Source organism: Micromonas commoda, chromosome 13 (genome assembly GCF_000090985.2).
Source record: "Micromonas commoda chromosome 13, complete sequence".
NCBI classification, from domain to species: Eukaryota; Viridiplantae; Chlorophyta; class Mamiellophyceae; order Mamiellales; family Mamiellaceae; genus Micromonas; species Micromonas commoda.
Window position 1 is genome coordinate 643,749 of NC_013050.1, and position 16,652 is coordinate 660,400.

The window sequence follows — 16,652 nt, forward strand, 5'->3', positions numbered from 1 at the left end:
CGTTCCCGGTTCCTCCGGCCAATGAAATCGCAGGAAACCAAAATATTTGGAGGCTGAAGTCCTGTTTTCCGCGAATCTCTCGATATCTAAGCCCGATCACGTGCTCCGCCGGGGCTCATATTCCGCACACCGCACACGAGCTCAACCTCCGTGTCGACTTCATACAAGATGGCTGTTCTCCAGGTCAACGCTTTCTTCAAGAAGGCTGCCCCCGCGCCCGCCAAGAAGGCTGCGCCCGCCAAGAAGGCTTCGCCCTTCAAGAAGGCTGCGCCCGCCCCCAAGAAGGCTGCCCCCGCCAAGAAGGTTGCCCCCAAGAAGGTTGCCCCCAAGGTTGCGCCCAAGAAGACCGTCGTCCGCAAGGCTGCGCCCGTGCGCAAGTCCTCCGGCAAGCGCGGTGACGGCGTCGACCTCTCCAAGTGGTATGGTGAGTAATCAACGCCAGCAGGTTTTTGGTCTCGCCAATCCTCCTGATCGATAGATGCGTGCGTTGCCCGTCTCCTCGCGGGGCTTCGCGATTCGATTTTGCGACGATCCGCGCGCCAAACGTCGCGGATGTTGTCGTTAGATTCGAATCCGTGTAGCCGCGCGATCTCTCGCGTACCATGCGCGCATCAAGCGCGCAGGGACGCGAGGCGCGTGACGACAAAATTCCGATCGCAGCCCGTTTTTTCCAAGCTCCGACACGCGAAGATAACAATTATAATTCTGACCAACCCGCCCCGACCCTCCCGTGCAATCCAGGCCCCAACCGCCGCCTGTACCTCCCCGCCGGTCTCCTCGACATCAACACCGATGTTCCCTCCTACCTCGACGGCTCTCTCGCGGGTGACTACGGCTTCGACCCCCTCCAGCTCGGCAAGGATGGCAAGGTTGAGCAGTACCGCGCCGCCGAGGTGATCCACGCCAGGTGGGCGATGCTCGCCATCCCCGGCATCGTGATCCCCGAGGCCCTCGGCATCCCCGGCGGCGTCTGGACCGAGACCGGCAAGGTCTTCCTCGACGGCGAGGCTGGCCGCCCCGAGATTCTCCAGAACCCCTACCTCTTCGCCGCCATCCAGATTGGCCTCTTTGCCGCCGTCGAGGGCTACCGCGCGGGCAAGGCTCCGGCGCCCGACGGTTTCGTCCCCTTCAAGGGCAAGTTCTCCGGCTCCGACTTCTCCGGCCTCGACCCCATCAACCCCGGCGGTCCCCTCGACTTCTTCAACGTCGCCGCGACCCCCGACGATCTCGCCGTGCTCAAGGTTAAGGAGATCAAGAACGGCCGCCTCGCCATGATTGCCATGCTCGGCGTTTTCGTCCAGGGCCTCACCACCGGCGAGGGTCCCGCCGCCAACTGGGGCAAGCACGTCGCCGACCCCTTCGGCTACAACTTCGTCACCATCTCCGCCATCGAGCGCACCCCCGTCCTCTAAGCGCGTTTCGTTCGTCTTCTGATGAAACGATCTAGAGCAGAGTGGTGGTGCGTCGCGCGCCGGCCGGTGACGGGACAGGGGTGAGACCGGCGGTGCCTCGGTAAGCTTTTTGGTAATATGATTCTGTAAATGGCTTCTCGCGTCGTGGATAATTAGGAACTCTAACCGCTCGTTCGTGCGTGCCGTGCCTACGTTTAGCATTAAAAGTTAGCCAAAACCGCCCTGCCCACCTCCACAGCCGACCGCGCGACGCAGACAGCCGCGATGTCCAGACAGCTCCCCGTCGGATGGGAAGAGAGGCGCAATAACCTCAGCGAACGCGATATGATGCTGGTGCGCGTCGCCACCTTCACCTTTCCCTCCAAAGGCGCGCGCTGCGCTCCTCGCGTTCTCCGACGGACGTATAGCGCCCACGTGGCCGACGCCCACGACTCCCTGACCGTCCCGACGCTTCCCCGCTCCCTCCCACGCCCCAAACCCGCAGGGCGCCGCCGCGGCCGGTACGTTTTCGTCCAAGGGAATCATCGCCAACGCCTACGAAGACGGCACCGAGCACCACAAGACCAGCGAGGAGGTGGAGGCCTTCTGGATGAAGCAGATCGAGAAGGAACGAGCCGAGGCGGCGGCGGCTGGAGAGAAACGGACGCCGGGATCGCTGCCGTGGGGGTTCGAGCACAGGGCGAAGGTGAGGGACGCGGAGGCGAAGGCGTACGCCGCCGCCGCCGCGACCACGACCACCGCGCGGGCCCAGAAATCGGACGGGCCCCCGGCGCCAATCGCATTCGCATCGGCGGACAGACACTCACAGCCGACGACGATGACGACGACGGGCTCGGACGCCGCGCCCGACGACGCGACGACGACGACGACGACGGGTTCGAGCACGGCGGAGGTGGCGCTCGTGAGGGTGACGACGCACGCGATGGAGCAGCTCGCGGCGGCGCTGACGGCCAAGCCCACGCGACTCGACGCGGATGACAGGGCAAAGTTCGCGGCGGCGATGAAGCGGTGCATGGACGCGGTGATGCACTGCAGGTAGGCGGGACGCGAGGGGGAGAAGACGTGGGGGGGACGGCGCGATCCCCGTGTTAAAATTTGTAGTAGATCGGGTGCGAGGTTCCCGGAGGCGTCGTCCTCGCGTCGGAAGAAACCCGGGATCCCGTCAGTTTTGGTGCTCCCTTTCCAAGCTGCTTGGGCTTGCCAGCTTGCCGCGTCCAGCAGTCCAGGTCAGCAAATGTACCCTTATTTCGCCGTCCGCTGCGCATCGCGGAGGCGCACTAGCGAACCGCGCGCGTGAACGCCGAACGCGGTAGGTCCGCTCGGTCACCCACGCGTACAACGAAGCATCGTGCGTGAGGCGCGATGGGCGTTCAGTGCCTCGGAGCGACGCTGGCGCCCCTGAGAACCCGGGCGTTGGGTTCGAAATCCGATGCGGGGGATAGGGCACGGGGTCGCGTGCGCCGCGCGCCTCGCGTCGCCCTCGTCCCCCGCGCGGCGCTCGCGGGCGTCGCCCGCGTCCACGCGCATCGCGTCCGGGGCGTGAGCCGGGGACGCACCCCGCGCCACGTCCCCTCAGCGGCGTCCGGCGACGCGCCCGCGCCCGAAGAAGCGCGAGAACCCGCGGAGGGTTCCATCGACGGCATCGCCGACGCGCTCGACGTCATCGCGCGCGACATCGGCGGCGGTTCGTCTTCCTCGAGCGGCAAAACCCTCCTCGTCGCCCTCGTCGCCCTCGTCTCCATCCACGTGCGCGATCCGGGCTGGGGCGTGTGGAACGTCATCCGGGTCGTCGGGTCGCTCATCCTCGGCGCCGGACTCGCGTTTAAGGGGTACAGGGGCGGATCGCTCGATACGTCCGGCGCGGTGGGCGCCGCGCTCGTGGGGTGGGGTACCCTCTACGCCGGCGTGAGGTTCGGCGTCGTGCTCGGCGCCTTCTTCTTCTTATCCTCAGCGATGACCCGCGTGGGCGGCGAGATAAAAAAAAGAATCGACGAGAACCACGTCCCCGGCAAGGCGTCCGGCGCTCGGAACTGGATCCAGGTGGCGGCGAACGGCCTGGTCCCGACCTTCCTCGCCATGTCCTATTCGTTCGCCACCGGCGGGCCGGAGTACCTGCTGGGCGTGAACAACGCGTTCGAGACGCCGCTCGCCGCCGCGTTCATCGGGTACTACGGCTGCTGCTGCGGAGACACGTGGAGCAGCGAGCTCGGGGTGCTGTCTCGAAAGATGCCGCGGCTCATCACCACGGGGAAAGAGTGCAAGCCCGGGACGAACGGCGGGGTGACGACGCTCGGGTTAGTCGCGAGCGCGGCGGGGGGGTTCGCCGTAGGGTTCGCCTTTTGGTGCGGGGGCTTGTTCGTGCCCGTCGTCACCGGCAACGTGACGCTCGCGCTGCAGTTCGCCGCGCAGTGGCCGGTGCTCGTCATAGGCCTGGGCGCCGGGCTCGTGGGCTCGCTCATGGACTCGTTGCTCGGGGCGACGATCCAGTTCAGCGGGTACTGCTCGGAGCGGCGACGGATGGTGAGCAAGCCGGGGCCCACCGTGACGAAGACGAGCGGGTTGAACTTTCTCAGCAACAGCGCCGTCAATTTCGTCACCGCGTCGCTCTGCGCGCTGATACTGTACTACGGGACGATCTTCGCGGGCATTCCCAGGTGAAAACGCGTGGTGTGGTGTGGTTTGGTTCGGTTCGGTTCGGGGGGGTGAGAGTATCGCGCGTCGTCGCGTCGTTGTTGTTGTCGTCGTCAATCGAACAGAGGTTTTATCATCACAGCTCGCCGCCGCCGAGCGCGCTCCTTCTCGCCTGGCCCGCCTTGGGCGTGTTGAATCCCCCCGTGCGCCCGGGGAGGATGAACTGCACCACCAGGATCATGAACACCACGTAAAGCGCGACGATCAACAGAAACTTGAGCGGGTTGACCGGCTCCGCCTGCTTCTTGGGCTCGGTCTTCGGCTTGGGCCTCAGGTTCAACCCCAGTCTCTGAAAGTGCAGATCCGCGGTGACGCCGCCCATCCCCTCGTCGTAGTGCTCGCCCCACTTTTCCTTGTTCCACGCCGCGATCTTGGGATGATTGGCGACCTCCTTGATGAGCCGCACCAGCCGCGGGCAGTGCATCAGCGCCTTCTCCGCGGTGATCCCCTTGCAGTACGTGTTGGCCTTCGGACAAATGCCCAGCAGGCCCTCCAGCATGACGTAGAGCGAGAGGTCCGCGATGGAGAGCTCCTTGCCGCAGACGAACCACCCGTTCGCGTCGGGGTCCTTCTCCTCCATCAGCAGGCGCTCGATCTGCCACATCCTCTCGGGCAGGTACTCCTCCTGCACCATCCACCGCACCGACGATACCTGCTGCTCGCTGAGCATGGTAGACCTGGGGAGCTTGCCGTCCTTCGGCTTCCGAGCCATCGCGTTCTTGTACCAGTTGGGCGCCATGACCCGGCGGACATCAGCCAGTGTGTCCTCCACCATGTCCACGCGCAGCTGCTTCATCCCGCTCGGGTAGAGCCCGCACTCGCGCCCGACCCATCGAAGCAGCGCGCCGGACTGACCGAACGGGCGCCCGTCGATCTCCAACACGGGCACCTGCCCGAACGGCGATCCGTTGTGCTTGGTGAGGTCTCCCGCGACGCCCTTGAGCGCCACGACGTCGTCGTAGGAGAGTCGCACGTCCTCGAAGGGCAATCCACCTACCGTCAGCGCCAATCGGATGGGCTCCCCGAGGCCCTTGATGTCCAGATACTTGAACGTGAGCTTCATGTCGCTCCGTCGCTTCGCGGTGCCCCTTGGCAATGCGAGAAGGCACTCGCCGCTTTTCGCGACGTGATTCGACCTCCCGCATCGGCACGACTGAGGACGACTGACAAACTGACAGACGGTTGTTGTTTTTAACAAGTCGAGGGTGCTACCTCTCAGTCGGATCCGCCGTCGCTCTCCTCCTCCTCCTCCTCGTCGTCGTCGTCCACCACCGTCGCCTTCTTCCCCGCCTTGTACTCCTTCATGGCCGCCTCGTACGCCACCTTGGCGTCCGCCGCCTTGGCCTCAAACTCCTTCTTCAGCTCGGGGTCGATCTCGCGCCATCGCCGGCCCAACTCCTTGCCCACGTCGCCGAGCGCAAAGTCGGGGTTCTTCTCCAGCACGTCGCCGCGGGTCTCCTTGCTGAAGATCATGAACGCGGACAGCGGGCGCTTCGGCTCGTTCGGGTCCTTCTTCGCCTTCGCCTTCGCCTTCGCCTTCGATTTGGTCTTCTTCTTCGGCCGAGCCTCCTCCTCGGACTCGCTTCCCTCGCTGCCCGAAGAATCCGTGGGCTCGCCGTCGTCAGACTCCGAACCGGCGTTAAAGTCCTCGTCCTCCTCGGAATCGCTCCCGCCGAAGCCGTCCTCGTCGAGTTCCCTCTTCTTGACCTTAGCCTTGAGCCGCGCGGCGTGGTGGTCGCGATCGCTGTCGCTGTCGGCGCCGTCGATGATGGCATCCGCCCGAGCCTGAGCGTCGACGTTTACAATCTTGAGCTTCTTGGCGGTGAGGAAGGAGACGAGGTTCTGGAACTCGCTCTTGGGGATGGAGTGGAACTGGTGCACGGCGCCGTTGCGCATGGAGACGGCCATGTCGAACGTGCGCTGCGTCGTCGGGCCCGCCCCCGCGTGCCTCTCAAACTCAATCTCCGTCACCTCCGCGTACGGGAGGAGCATCGGTGGTTTGGGGAGGTAGAAGAAGGACTTCTCCAGCGGGTAGAGGTGGCCCACCTCAGCCTTGTTGCTCGCCTTGACGGCGTGCCCGCCCGCCGGGGACGCGAAAGTGCCCTGCCGCGTGAGCTTCACCCCGGCCACCGCCTTGAGCAGCCTGATGAAAACCTCCGACGAGGGACCGTCGTAGGAATCCTCCACGGCGTCGCCGAGCTTCTCCTTGAGAGCCGCGTCCATGAGCGGCTCCACCTCGAGCTCCTCGTTGGCGTTGAACACCGCGACGATGTGCGGGTAGAAGGTCTGGCCCTTGCGGATGGGCGGGTCCAGGTGGAGGATGGCGTACGTCTGCGCGTTCGTGGGCTTGGGCAGCAGGAAGAGGCGCTGGATGCTCGAGTGCTGGATCTTAAAGTCCACCGCGTTGCCGTTGAGCCGCAGGTGGTTGGCGAAGAGCTCGATGCCAACCTTGCCGCGGGGCGCGACGAGGGAGACGGAGTCGAACTCCGCGATGGCGTCGCCGGTGGCGGTGTCCACGTCGCACACCTCCATCAGGCGGTCGGACAGGCGCTTGGCGCCGGTGTCGTCCGGGTCGTGATCGTCCGTGCCCCATCCGTCGACGCCCCACGTCTTGTTCGTGGGCGGGACGTAGAAGGACATCTCGACCATGGCGTCCTTGCTGGCGTTCATGACGGCGTCGTCCATGTGAAACTCCAGCATGACCTCGTGCTTCGTGGGCATCGCGACGGCGGCGACGTCCTTGGAGGAGATCTCGAACTGGCGCTTACCCTCGACGTCGAAGGTGATTGCGCCAGCCTGATCCACCTCGATCTGCCCCCAGTTGCGCCCGATGACCTGCATATCGCGCTTGACGACGTCCACGTCGTACAGCGCCTTCATGGCCTCCTTGACGGTGGCCATGTCGGAGCCGCGGAAGCCCTTCATACGCATCGCGGGCGCCGTCCCCTTGGACCGGACCGTGAGCGTGACCCCGCCGGGGATCTGGCTGTAGGTCACCTCCCCGACGTCAGCCTTGGCGATCGCGACGGACCGCCCGCCGCCCGCCTTCTTCCACTCAACCTTGTCGGCGCCCAAGCGCAGGGCACCCTGCGAGGTGATCCCACCGGCGATGAGCGAAACGCTCCCGAAGGTCTGCTCGTCAGCCATGGCGCGCGTGTCGACGGCCGGTGAGCGACGCGCTCTGACAGTCGTGATCGCAACCCTTGCTTGGTTCGGTTTGAAAAAATGCAGGTGCGTGTTTTTCGCTCGCGAGGCCCAATTTCGCAAATGTATTCGGAAGCCGAACTGCTTACCATAGAGGCACATGTGTGTAACCTAAACTTAAAGCCCGCGAGAGGGGAAAAACGCGACGCAAGCTGGTCGGCTCCCCTCGTAGCTCTCTTCACTTCGACAGCCGCGTCGTCCGAAGTCAGCGCCCGCCCCCGACTGACATGGCGGAGGGATCCACCGGCTCCCCCGCTCGCGGGCAGAGCTCGGCGCCGCCGCCGCCGTCCGGCGGGCTCTCCACCGGGTTCATCGTCGTCGCCGTCCTGCTCGCCTTCGCCGGTGCGTCCCGTCCCCCTCGCGTGCTTCCCTTCTTCGTTCCCTCTCGGCAACCCTTCGATCGGACGCGAGGCTCGCGCCGTGTCGTGCACGAACCCGACGTGACGTCCCCCCCACCGTTCATCCCATCGTCAAAAACGCAGGCGCGGACGTGTTCGCCACGTTCAAGGGGGCCGAGCAGCACACCGACGCCGTCACCTCCGCCCCCGTCGACCCCCACTCGCTCGGCGGCAAGGTGCACATCTCCTTCTGCCAATCCTGACAGTACAGGGGCGGCTTTGCGCACGTCCGGAACGCCATCTCGCAACGCTTCCCGGAGTGCCAAGTCGTCGGATCCAACTACCCGCCGTCCCCCGTCGCGGTCGTGGGCGCCAAGCTCGTCAACGTCGCCACGTGGACCACCCTCGCGTTGACGCACGCGGGCGACTCCATGGTTCGAGCGTTCGGGCTGGCGCAAGCGCCCGACTTTGTGACCAACCTGCAGGCGAACAAGATGGGGAGCACGATGGGCGCGTGGTTCCTGGGTAACACCCTGTCGCAGAACATGCTCAACACCGGCGCGTTCGAGGTGTACTACGACGGCGAGACGATCTTCTCCAAGATTCGCTCGGGCCGCCTGCCGTCGATGCCGGAGATCATGACCGGGCTGGAGGAAGCCATCGACCGGCGAAGGGAACTGGAGTCCGCACCCGCCGCCGCCGAGCTGCCCGTCCCCTAAGCGACCGTCGCGTGCGTCGTCTGCGTCGCCCCCGATTTATTATACTTAGCCCGAGACCGACGAACCGCGCGCGGGTTCTCCGCGTCGAGCCGCGCGTCCCGCCCCCCCCACCCGTGACGGCTGCGCTCCAAAGCTTTGAGGAGCGCGGGCCCGATTTTTTGTGCGGGGGCGATGCACCGCGGGTTCTACGCGTCGAGCCGCGACGCGTCTCGTCACTCCACGTAAGATTAGGCGTATCAATTCAATATATTCAATAGCGAAACGGTCAGTACCGCATCACACGGCCGGCGCGGCGGTTTCGCCGCCGTCCTCGCCGCCGTCGGCGCCGGTCTTGCGCTTAAACTTTGCAAAGAACTGCGACGCCCGCGTCTTCAAACCCGGCCTCCTCTTCCCCTCGGGTGTCTCGTCCCCGTCCCACACCGTCTTCGCGCCGCGTCCGACCGCGTCCGCCGCCGCCGGCACGTACCGCCGCGCGCCGTCCACCACCACCGGGGTCGCGATGGACACCCCGCGGGCCACCGCGCCGGCGGCGGCGGCGATGCCGCCAGCCGCAACCTTCGCGGCTCGACCGACGCCGACGACGTTCGCGCCCGCGGGTACTTTAGCTCCCACGGTCGAAGCCACCTTCCCGGCCACGGCCACGGCCCCGTTCGCCGCCGACGCCGCCTGCGCCGCGATGGCGTTCAACTCCTCCTCGGACGCGCCCGCGGCGATGGCTCGTTGCAGCCGCTGCGCCGCCGCCGTCGCGTCGGCTGCTCGAGCCGTGGCGGCGGATGCGCTAAGCATGGCGTCGGCAGCCGCCGCCTGCGCGCGCGCGACGTCGCCGAGCGCCGCGACGACCCGAGGGTCCCTCGCGTCGTCGGGGATCACCGCGAACGCGAGCACGTCCTCGCCCGCGAGCGGCGGCGAGGACGGGGACGGGGACGGGGACGGGAGGGAGGTTCGCGATTGGACGCCGTTTTCAGCCGCCGCCGCAGCTTCAACGTCGGGAAGTCCCTCGAGGGCGTCCACGCCGTCGTACGACTCCAGCGCGCGCACGAAAAAGTCCTCAGCCTCGTCGGTGTCGAACCCGTCAATAGTTCCGAACGACGACGACGCGGGGGGGACGGTGCCCGGGGCGGCGCCCGCGGCGGCGGCGGCGGCGGCGGCATCATCGGGTCGACGGCTCATCGAGTTGAGCACCTCGGTCGGGTCGCGGCGCGCGGGTGGGAACGCCGGCGACGTGTTGGGCGTTCCCGCGCCGCCCACCTCCTTCTCAAACGCGAGATCCTCCTTGGCGGCGTTCTTCTCCGCGGCTCGACGCGCGGACAACGCCGCGAGTTCCTCCTCGTGCGCCGCGACGTTCTTGGCCTCGAGCGCGGCTTTCTTTGCTTCATCCCGCTGGCGTCGCCTCCGCTCCGAGCGGCCGCGCATCGCCCGCACGAGCATCACGGTGATGCAGTTGACGCCGACGAGGGTGCCGAACGCGGCGCGGAGGCCGCCGTCCGCGGCGGCGGACCAGTCCTTCGTCTGCGACACCGCCCACGTGGCGAGCGCGACCATGGATTCCGGGAGCTCGGGCTGCCCGGGGCGTCGCCCGCGCGCGTCGTCGCCGGAACCCTCGTCGCCGCCGCCGCCGCCGCCGCCGGATCCCCCGTCGCCTTCGCCGCCGGATCCGCCGCCGCCGTCGGATGCCGCCTCAGGGTCGTCGTTCGAGGCGGTGGACGTCATGGACTGGACGTCGATCACCGCGGAGGGGGGCTTGGGGGCGTCGCCCGGGTCGGGGCTCGATATTTTCTCCTCGAGCTCGGACGGCGTAGAGGCGTCGTCCGCGCGCTTCGGGATCTTGTCGCTGGCGATGGCGCGCGGCGCGGTGAACCCGACGGCGACGCGGCCGCGAACGAGCGGCACCGCGCGGAGGGAGACGCCTCGGCACCCGCGGGTGCCGAGGGTGCCGAGGCGAGCGACCGCGACGGGCCCCCGACGGGGCGCCGACGACGGTCCGGGGATGCCCCGCGAAAAGAGACCCGAGGCCCCAACCTCGGGGCGAAGGAGCGACGACGTGGTCATGGTCGCGTTCGAGCGCGCCGGTGCGGTCCGCGGGTTCGGCGGGAAGCGAGCACGTTTACCCTGATGCGGGAGATGAGCGGATTTCCCGGCGCGCGAGGCTTCGGCTCGACGGGCCGCCGGCTTGAAATGGAGACACTACCGTCGCTTCGTCCTTTTTGCGCGGGAGCGGATTCGGGCCACCCGAGGTTTGAAGATCCGAGGCCGCGCACAGACAGTCACAGTCGGGTTTAGGATTCTCGCCCCGTGGAATCCACCGCACAACGCCAGGCGAGCGCACGCGCCGCGAGAAGCGAGGCAATCGGTCGCCATGACTCTCGAGGCCACGGACCCAAAGGTACGCACAGCCCCCGCGAGCGACGCCCCCGCGGCCGCCGCGCCTTGTTCGGGGTCCCACCCGTCATGGGATCCCAAAACTGGACGAATGAGGACGAATCGATTGCACCCGCTTTTGGAAATCGCCCGCGAATTGCGCCGTCGCTCTCCTGACGTCGCCCTCCGATCCTCCGCAGGCCGCGTCCCGCCCGTCCACCGCCACCCTGGAGGGCATCAAGGAGGCGCTCACGCACACCCTGGTGCAGAAGTTTTCCGCCAAGTTCGCCGACACGTCGGCGCAGGTGCGGTCGATCATCGCGGACGAGGTTGCTGGATTCATGTCCCTCACCGGGTCCGTGAAGGACTCCGACATCGAGTCGCTCGAGGGCAGGATCCGCGACCGCGTGCTGGGGGCCAAGTCCGCCGCGCGCAGGTACAAAGGTCCGGTGAACGACGAGTGGGCCGAGATCTCCGCCTTTGTCGCCGAGGAGGGCTTAAGGCTCGAGTCCGAGAAGAAGGCTCAGATCGCGGCGAAAAAGAAGGCGTACCAGGCGGAGCTCGACGCGCAGGTGGCCGCGAAGGCTGCGAAGAAAGAGGAGGCGAAGCGAGCGGTGTTGGCGGAGAAGGCCGAGCAGGAGGCGCAGCTCGAGAAGTGGCGGGAGGAGGAGCTCGCCAAGCTCTCCAAACGGGCGGCGGCGACGGACAGGCTCCTCGACGACCGCCGCGCGCAAATTGAGGATTTGCACGCTCGCAAGGCGGCGCAGGCGGCGGCGAAGAAACAGGAGGAGGAGGACCTGAGGCGCGCGCTCGCCGCGGAGTTCCGCAAGAAGACGGCGAAGGAGGAGGAGGAAAAGCGCGTCAAGGCGATCGAGATCGAGGCGCTCAAGCGGTCCAACGCGGAGACTCTTCGACTGCGAACGGAGCAGGAGAAAGCCGACGCCGAGCTCGACCTCGAGTACCAGCGCCTGTACGCCGAGAAGCTGCGGAAGCAGGAGGAGGCGTACCTCGAGAACATCCGCAAGATGAAGGAGAAGCTCGACGCCCAGTCCGTGGGCGAACCGGTTCCGAGTTACAAGCGGTACATGCCCGACGACGTCATCGAGCGCAACGCGAGGAATTACGACAGGCTCGGCGAGGAACGCGAAGCTCGGGACCTCGCCAGGGCCGAAGCCCTCGCCGCCGAGACCCGGCGGCACCTCGCGGAGCAGGTCAAGTGGAAGCAGGACAAGCTGGACCGCGAGCGCGCCGCGGAAGCGGCCAGGCACGAGCGCTTCGCGCACGTCGTCGACGTCCTCGAGGATGTCGAAAAGGCGGAGGCTGAGAAGACGCGAAACGCGAGGGTGGCGCATCGGTTGGAGCTGGAGGCTCAGATGCGGGACAACCTGACGCGCAAGGCTGTGTTCCCGATGACGGAGACGGAGAAGTCGCTCAACGCGGACATGCTGGCGAGGGTGCGGGAGTACAAGACGCTCAGGGCCTCCGCCGGCGAGCACTGATCGATCCTTTGCGGTCGGATGCTGGTAACCAAATGAGACTCGTCAATTTCTGGAATCAAGAGTCGTCCATCGCGTCCCTCGCTCGGTTCACTCCCTCGACGCGCGCATGCCCCCCGTCGCGTCGGCAGCGTCCGCGCCGCGCGTCGCCGCGCGTCCATCCGCTCTCCGCCGCGATCACCCTCGATCGAGGACGACCGCGACGACGAAGCCGCGCGCGTCGTCCGCGGAGGAGGGCGTTCGCGCCTCGCCCTCCGTCTCCCAAATCCCGGACTTCGCCTCGGCGACGGCCGTCGTCTGGGACGTCGACGGCACCCTCGCCGACACCACCGACCTCGGCTTCGCGTCCACCAACGCGGTGCTTCTCGAGGCGTCGCTCCCGACGATCACGCTGGAGCAGTACCTCCGCGGCACCCGATACGCCACCCCTCAGCGACTCGCGTGGCACGCCACGGGCGACATCGAACACCCGAGCGGTGAGGCCCTCGGAGCCGCGTTCGACGCGCACTACATCGCCCTCGTGGACGACAGAACGGCGGGGTTCTTCCCCGGGATCCGAAACCTCGTCCGCAGGATAGCGTCCGGCGGCACAGCCGGCGGCGGCGGCACGGCTGGCGGCAAATCCCAGGCGGTGCTCTCCAACGCGTGCGGCGAGTACGCGCGTAAGGTGTGCGAGGCGAACGGGACGATCGACGCGATGGCCGCGGTGGTGGGCGCGGACGAGGTCCCCGACGTCAAGCCCTCGCCGTTAGGGTTGTTGAGCCTGTGCGAACGCCTCGGATGGGATCCCGCGACGTGCGTGTACGTGGGGGACTCGCCGAGCGACGGCGTGGCCGCGAAAGGCGCGGGGATGATGAGCGTCGGGTGCACGTGGGGCTCGCACGACGCGGACGCGCAGGCGGGACGCTTCGACGCGCTCGTGGACACCGTGCAGGAGCTCGAGGCGCTGTTGCTTCCTGGGAGGTAGCTCGTAGCTTGTTTTGGGGCGTGGCTCGTGGGTAGGGGGCGGAGGGAGGCGCGGGTGAGACGTCGCGATCGCGATTGACGTTTACGTAGGGTGACGTTTACGTGTCGGAACGGATCGACCGGGTGGACGCGCGCGCTCCGGACGGCGCCCTCTCACGCCGCCTTCTTGTACGGGAGCTCCTCGTGTCCCTCCCGATGCGCCGCGTACCTCGCCGCCGCGTACAGAAAATCGCTCAGCCTGTTGAGGTACCGCCCCACCGCCTGGTCGCAGTCCCCGTCGCGCACGAGGGGCACCACCCGCCGCTCCGCCCTTCGACACACGGTCCTCGCCTGATGCAGGTGCACCGCCGTCTTACCCCCCGAGGGCAGTATGAAGGTGGTCAGCGGGGGCAGCGATTCGTCGTACTCGTCGATCCAACCCTCGAGCCGAGTGATGTGCTCCTCCGCGAACTCCACCCGCCTCGCCTTCCACTCCGCCGTCGACGACGATTGCAGCGGCGTCGCCACCGCGCTGCCCACGTCCAGCAATCTGGACTGGATCTCCAGCAGCCGCGCCAGCATCTCGCCGTCGGGCGTCACGTGCTCCTCCGCGAACGTGCGGGCGATGCCGACGCACACGCCGAGCTCGTCGACGTCGCCGAGAGCCTCGAACACGTCGTCGTCCTTGTCTCGTCGCTCCATGTTGAACAGGCACGACGAACCCAGATCCCCGGTCTTGGTGTAGAGCTTGAACTTGCCCGAGCCGCCCGAGTCGATCTCGGTGGACGGAGCGGCGTCCGCGGCCGCGGCCGCCTCGTTCTCGAGCTCTCCCGCGCTCATGACGTGTCCCACCGCGCCTCGATGTGTGCGCAGCCGCGCGAGAGGTACCTTCGTAAAAGGTTAAACGCACGCGAAGAGGTGCTTTTCTAAACGGCAATTAGAGGCTGTGGAGCACACGCGAAACAGTCGGGAGATGCGCACCTTTACACGCTGGTGTGCATCGGCGACGTGGCACACGGCTTTTATCCGAGTTTCTCCCGTGTCCCAATCGAAAAAGCGAACGAGACGCGGCGTACGTCGCGCCATTCACCGCGCGCCGACCCCGTTCGCCGCACAGAGAAGATGTCTTCCATGACCATGTCCACCGTGTCCTCCGCGCTCTCCGCGCGTCGCGCCGTGGCCGCCCCCGTGGCCGCCCGCGCGCCCGTGGTCGCGGCTCCCGCTCAGCGCGGCTCGCTCGTGGTCGTGGCGGCCTCCAAGAAGAAGGACGTCCGCCTGACCATCACCCTCGAGTGCACCGAGCAGAAGGAGTCCGGCGTCGCCGGCATGTCCCGCTACATGACCCAGAAGGTCAGTGCCGCGCCAGCACCCCGCAGAAACGAGTCGCGCCGCTCGTCCGCGGCGGGACACCGTAGCGGATAAGCGGGATTTTTTCACCCACTGCTCCCGACTGAAACCCTATGCTGAGGGCTTTGGTAGCGGGCGAGATTTTGCGTCGAGGCGAGGCGAGACTTGCGACGCGACGCCGCCCTGTTCGCGCGTAAATCGCGCGGCCGAGGGCGCGTCACGATCGCCCGATTCCCTCCTCGCCGTCCCGCCCCGACTCTTCGCCGTTCACGCGACCCGCGCGCCTCACGAACACGCGACTGACGATGCCCCCCGCCTTCGCTCTCCCGCTTCTCGCAGAACCGCCGCAACACCTCCCAGCGCCTCGAGCTCATGAAGTACAACCCGTACCTCCGCAAGCACACCCTCCACCGCGAGCTCAAGAAGTAAACGGTCGTCTTGGGCGTGGGTTTCTCAAAAAGGGGGCGGTCCCCTGAAAAGGAAAAGGCAGAGGGTGTTTAGAGGGCGTCGGCGGTGTACTATTTTTTATAGATTGAGGAGGACGCAGCGGGCGAGGCGGAGCCGAGCGGGCTCCGTCACTAGTACTTTTAACGGTAACCACTTCGCGTTGACGAGTTTGCGATGTCGTCGTCCGCCTTACGTTAGACCTCGTGTCTTATTTACAGCCAACTCGCTCCCCTCGGGCGCGAGGCTCACACTCTCTACAATGAATCCTACCTTTCCAAAATAATGCGCGCTGGGTGACTCACTCCCTCGTCGTCGTCGGCGACCGACACCGAACCGACGTTTAGGCCTTCGTGAGCTGCTCGGGCTTCAAGCCCCAGATGGCCGCCTTCTCCTCGCGGAAGCCAGCCTTGGACTCCTCGATATCCCAGCCTTCGATGGTCACGCCCATGTTGTGGGCGGTGCCAGCGACGATGCGCATGGCGGACTCAATCTTGTCGGCGTTGAGGTCGGGGAGCTTGGTCTTGGCAATCTCCTCGAGCTGATCGCGGGTGATGGAGCCGACCTTCTCGCCGACACCCTTGGCGGCGCCCTTGGAGATGCCCGCAGCCTTCTTGATGAGGACGGCGGCGGGAGGGGTCTTGAGGACGAAGGTGAAGGACTTGTCCTGAAGTCGGGAGGGGGTTTGGGAAGAGTGGATAAGGAAATGGGTCAGCCACTGCGTTTTTAGTCTTGTGGTCGGGAAAAAGCGTCACGGCGGGGAGGATGTTCGTCTCGGTGGGGGGGATCGGTTTGACGGGAGCGCGCGCGCACCTCAAAGACGGTGATCTCGACGGGGATGATCATGCCCGCCTGATCCTGGGTCCTGGCGTTGTACTCCTTGCAGAACATCATGATGTTCACACCCTGGGTAGGAGGAAGGGGCGGGAGAGGCGCGACGGTCAGCGGTCAGGAAAATCAAAAGCTCGAGGGTTGGGCGCGAGTCGAGTGGCGAAAAGGGTTAGGGTCTCGGCGCGCCGGGAGACGCGCGCGGGGCGATGTCGACGCGCACGATGCGCCCCGAGCGCGCCTGTAGGTCGTCGTGATACACATGAGGTATCCGGCGCGCGCTCGTGCGGCGCGTTCGGGCGGTCGCGTGATCCACGCGCGTCACCCCGGCAGCGTCACCCGACGCCCGTCTCGCCCCGCATTTCGCTCGCTTCGCTTCACAGCGTGCGTGAGAGGAAAAAGGCGTAAAATCGCACCTTGGCACCAAGCGCCGGACCGATGGGAGGGGCGGGGTTCGCCTTGCCCGCCTCGATGGCGAGCTTGATGTAGCCCGCGATCTTCGCCGCCATGCTGGTCACGCAGCGGGAGCCCCTGCGCGCGCCCGCCGCGGGCGCCACAGCCACGGAGAGCCTCTGTCCCTCGAGGCTCTTTCCGCCGCCCGCGGTGAAGGCGGAGCCGAGGTGCGCCCTGGCCGGAGCCGCGGCGGCGACGCGGCGCGCGCGCTGCTGCTTCACCCCGACGGGCGCGAGGCCCGCCATAGTCACACTGCTAGTCATAGCAGCCATCTTCTATGCGGTGTCTGAGGAACGTGCGTGCGTGAGACGCGCGTCAAACTGACCGGGCGTCGTCCGGCATCGACGCGAACTAGAGCTACGTGTCCCGTCGCGCTCGGGAAATGGATAGGCTTACCAGTGTGCGTTTCACGCGGCG

At 66.6% G+C, this 16,652-nt stretch overlaps 12 protein-coding genes across 12 annotated transcripts; 7 read left to right on the plus strand and 5 right to left on the minus strand.

Moving 5' to 3' along the window:
- The first annotated feature begins 127 nt into the window (after window positions 1-127).
- On the plus strand, window positions 128-1,550 carry LHCB5 (chlorophyll a/b-binding protein CP26, chloroplast precursor). The gene is made up of 2 exons (XM_002505496.1): window positions 128-424; window positions 742-1,550. The coding sequence occupies exons 1-2, from the start codon at window positions 169-171 to the stop codon at window positions 1,410-1,412; spliced, it is 927 nt and encodes a 308-aa protein (XP_002505542.1). The 5' UTR covers window positions 128-168; the 3' UTR covers window positions 1,413-1,550.
- A 126-nt stretch (window positions 1,551-1,676) lies between these two features.
- On the plus strand, window positions 1,677-2,451 carry MICPUN_103847 (predicted protein; the record flags this gene model as incomplete). Its single annotated transcript, XM_002505497.1, has 2 exons — window positions 1,677-1,745; window positions 1,897-2,451. 2 exons carry the CDS (start codon window positions 1,677-1,679, stop codon window positions 2,449-2,451), a joined length of 624 nt encoding a protein of 207 aa, XP_002505543.1.
- A 909-nt stretch (window positions 2,452-3,360) lies between these two features.
- Window positions 3,361-4,178, plus strand: MICPUN_109385 (predicted protein). Its single transcript, XM_002505498.1, has one exon. The coding sequence runs from the start codon at window positions 3,489-3,491 to the stop codon at window positions 4,068-4,070; it is 582 nt and encodes a 193-aa protein (XP_002505544.1). The 5' UTR covers window positions 3,361-3,488; the 3' UTR covers window positions 4,071-4,178.
- Window position 4,179: 1 nt separating this feature from the next.
- MICPUN_63691 (predicted protein) lies at window positions 4,180-5,166 on the minus strand (the record flags this gene model as incomplete). Its single annotated transcript, XM_002505739.1, has 1 exon — window positions 4,180-5,166. The coding sequence occupies one exon, from the start codon at window positions 5,164-5,166 to the stop codon at window positions 4,180-4,182; it is 987 nt and encodes a 328-aa protein (XP_002505785.1).
- A 106-nt stretch (window positions 5,167-5,272) lies between these two features.
- Window positions 5,273-7,250, minus strand: MICPUN_63692 (histone chaperone; the record flags this gene model as incomplete). Its single annotated transcript, XM_002505740.1, has 1 exon — window positions 5,273-7,250. The coding sequence occupies one exon, from the start codon at window positions 7,248-7,250 to the stop codon at window positions 5,319-5,321; it is 1,932 nt and encodes a 643-aa protein (XP_002505786.1). The 3' UTR covers window positions 5,273-5,318.
- A 247-nt stretch (window positions 7,251-7,497) lies between these two features.
- On the plus strand, window positions 7,498-8,623 carry SELT (selenoprotein T). Its single transcript, XM_002505499.1, has 3 exons — window positions 7,498-7,649; window positions 7,790-7,881; window positions 7,912-8,623. Exons 1-3 carry the CDS (start codon window positions 7,535-7,537, stop codon window positions 8,362-8,364), a joined length of 660 nt encoding a protein of 219 aa, XP_002505545.1. The 5' UTR covers window positions 7,498-7,534; the 3' UTR covers window positions 8,365-8,623.
- Window positions 8,624-8,640: 17 nt separating this feature from the next.
- On the minus strand, window positions 8,641-10,413 carry MICPUN_63694 (predicted protein; the record flags this gene model as incomplete). Its single annotated transcript, XM_002505741.1, has 1 exon — window positions 8,641-10,413. One exon carries the CDS (start codon window positions 10,411-10,413, stop codon window positions 8,641-8,643), a length of 1,773 nt encoding a protein of 590 aa, XP_002505787.1.
- A 307-nt stretch (window positions 10,414-10,720) lies between these two features.
- Window positions 10,721-12,282, plus strand: MICPUN_63695 (predicted protein; the record flags this gene model as incomplete). Its single annotated transcript, XM_002505500.1, has 2 exons — window positions 10,721-10,747; window positions 10,923-12,282. 2 exons carry the CDS (start codon window positions 10,721-10,723, stop codon window positions 12,219-12,221), a joined length of 1,326 nt encoding a protein of 441 aa, XP_002505546.1. The 3' UTR covers window positions 12,222-12,282.
- A 45-nt stretch (window positions 12,283-12,327) lies between these two features.
- MICPUN_63696 (predicted protein) lies at window positions 12,328-13,185 on the plus strand (the record flags this gene model as incomplete). Its single annotated transcript, XM_002505501.1, has 1 exon — window positions 12,328-13,185. One exon carries the CDS (start codon window positions 12,328-12,330, stop codon window positions 13,183-13,185), a length of 858 nt encoding a protein of 285 aa, XP_002505547.1.
- A 152-nt stretch (window positions 13,186-13,337) lies between these two features.
- On the minus strand, window positions 13,338-14,003 carry MICPUN_103853 (predicted protein; the record flags this gene model as incomplete). The annotated part of the gene is made up of 1 exon (XM_002505742.1): window positions 13,338-14,003. The coding sequence occupies one exon, from the start codon at window positions 14,001-14,003 to the stop codon at window positions 13,338-13,340; it is 666 nt and encodes a 221-aa protein (XP_002505788.1).
- Window positions 14,004-14,300: 297 nt separating this feature from the next.
- MICPUN_103854 (predicted protein) lies at window positions 14,301-14,939 on the plus strand (the record flags this gene model as incomplete). Its single annotated transcript, XM_002505502.1, has 2 exons — window positions 14,301-14,513; window positions 14,850-14,939. 2 exons carry the CDS (start codon window positions 14,301-14,303, stop codon window positions 14,937-14,939), a joined length of 303 nt encoding a protein of 100 aa, XP_002505548.1.
- A 209-nt stretch (window positions 14,940-15,148) lies between these two features.
- MICPUN_92304 (predicted protein) lies at window positions 15,149-16,319 on the minus strand. Its single transcript, XM_002505743.1, has 3 exons — window positions 16,199-16,319; window positions 15,768-15,860; window positions 15,149-15,621 (listed from the first exon to the last, which is right to left on the minus strand). The coding sequence occupies exons 1-3, from the start codon at window positions 16,289-16,291 to the stop codon at window positions 15,298-15,300; spliced, it is 510 nt and encodes a 169-aa protein (XP_002505789.1). The 5' UTR covers window positions 16,292-16,319; the 3' UTR covers window positions 15,149-15,297.
- Between the last annotated feature and the right edge of the window lie 333 nt (window positions 16,320-16,652).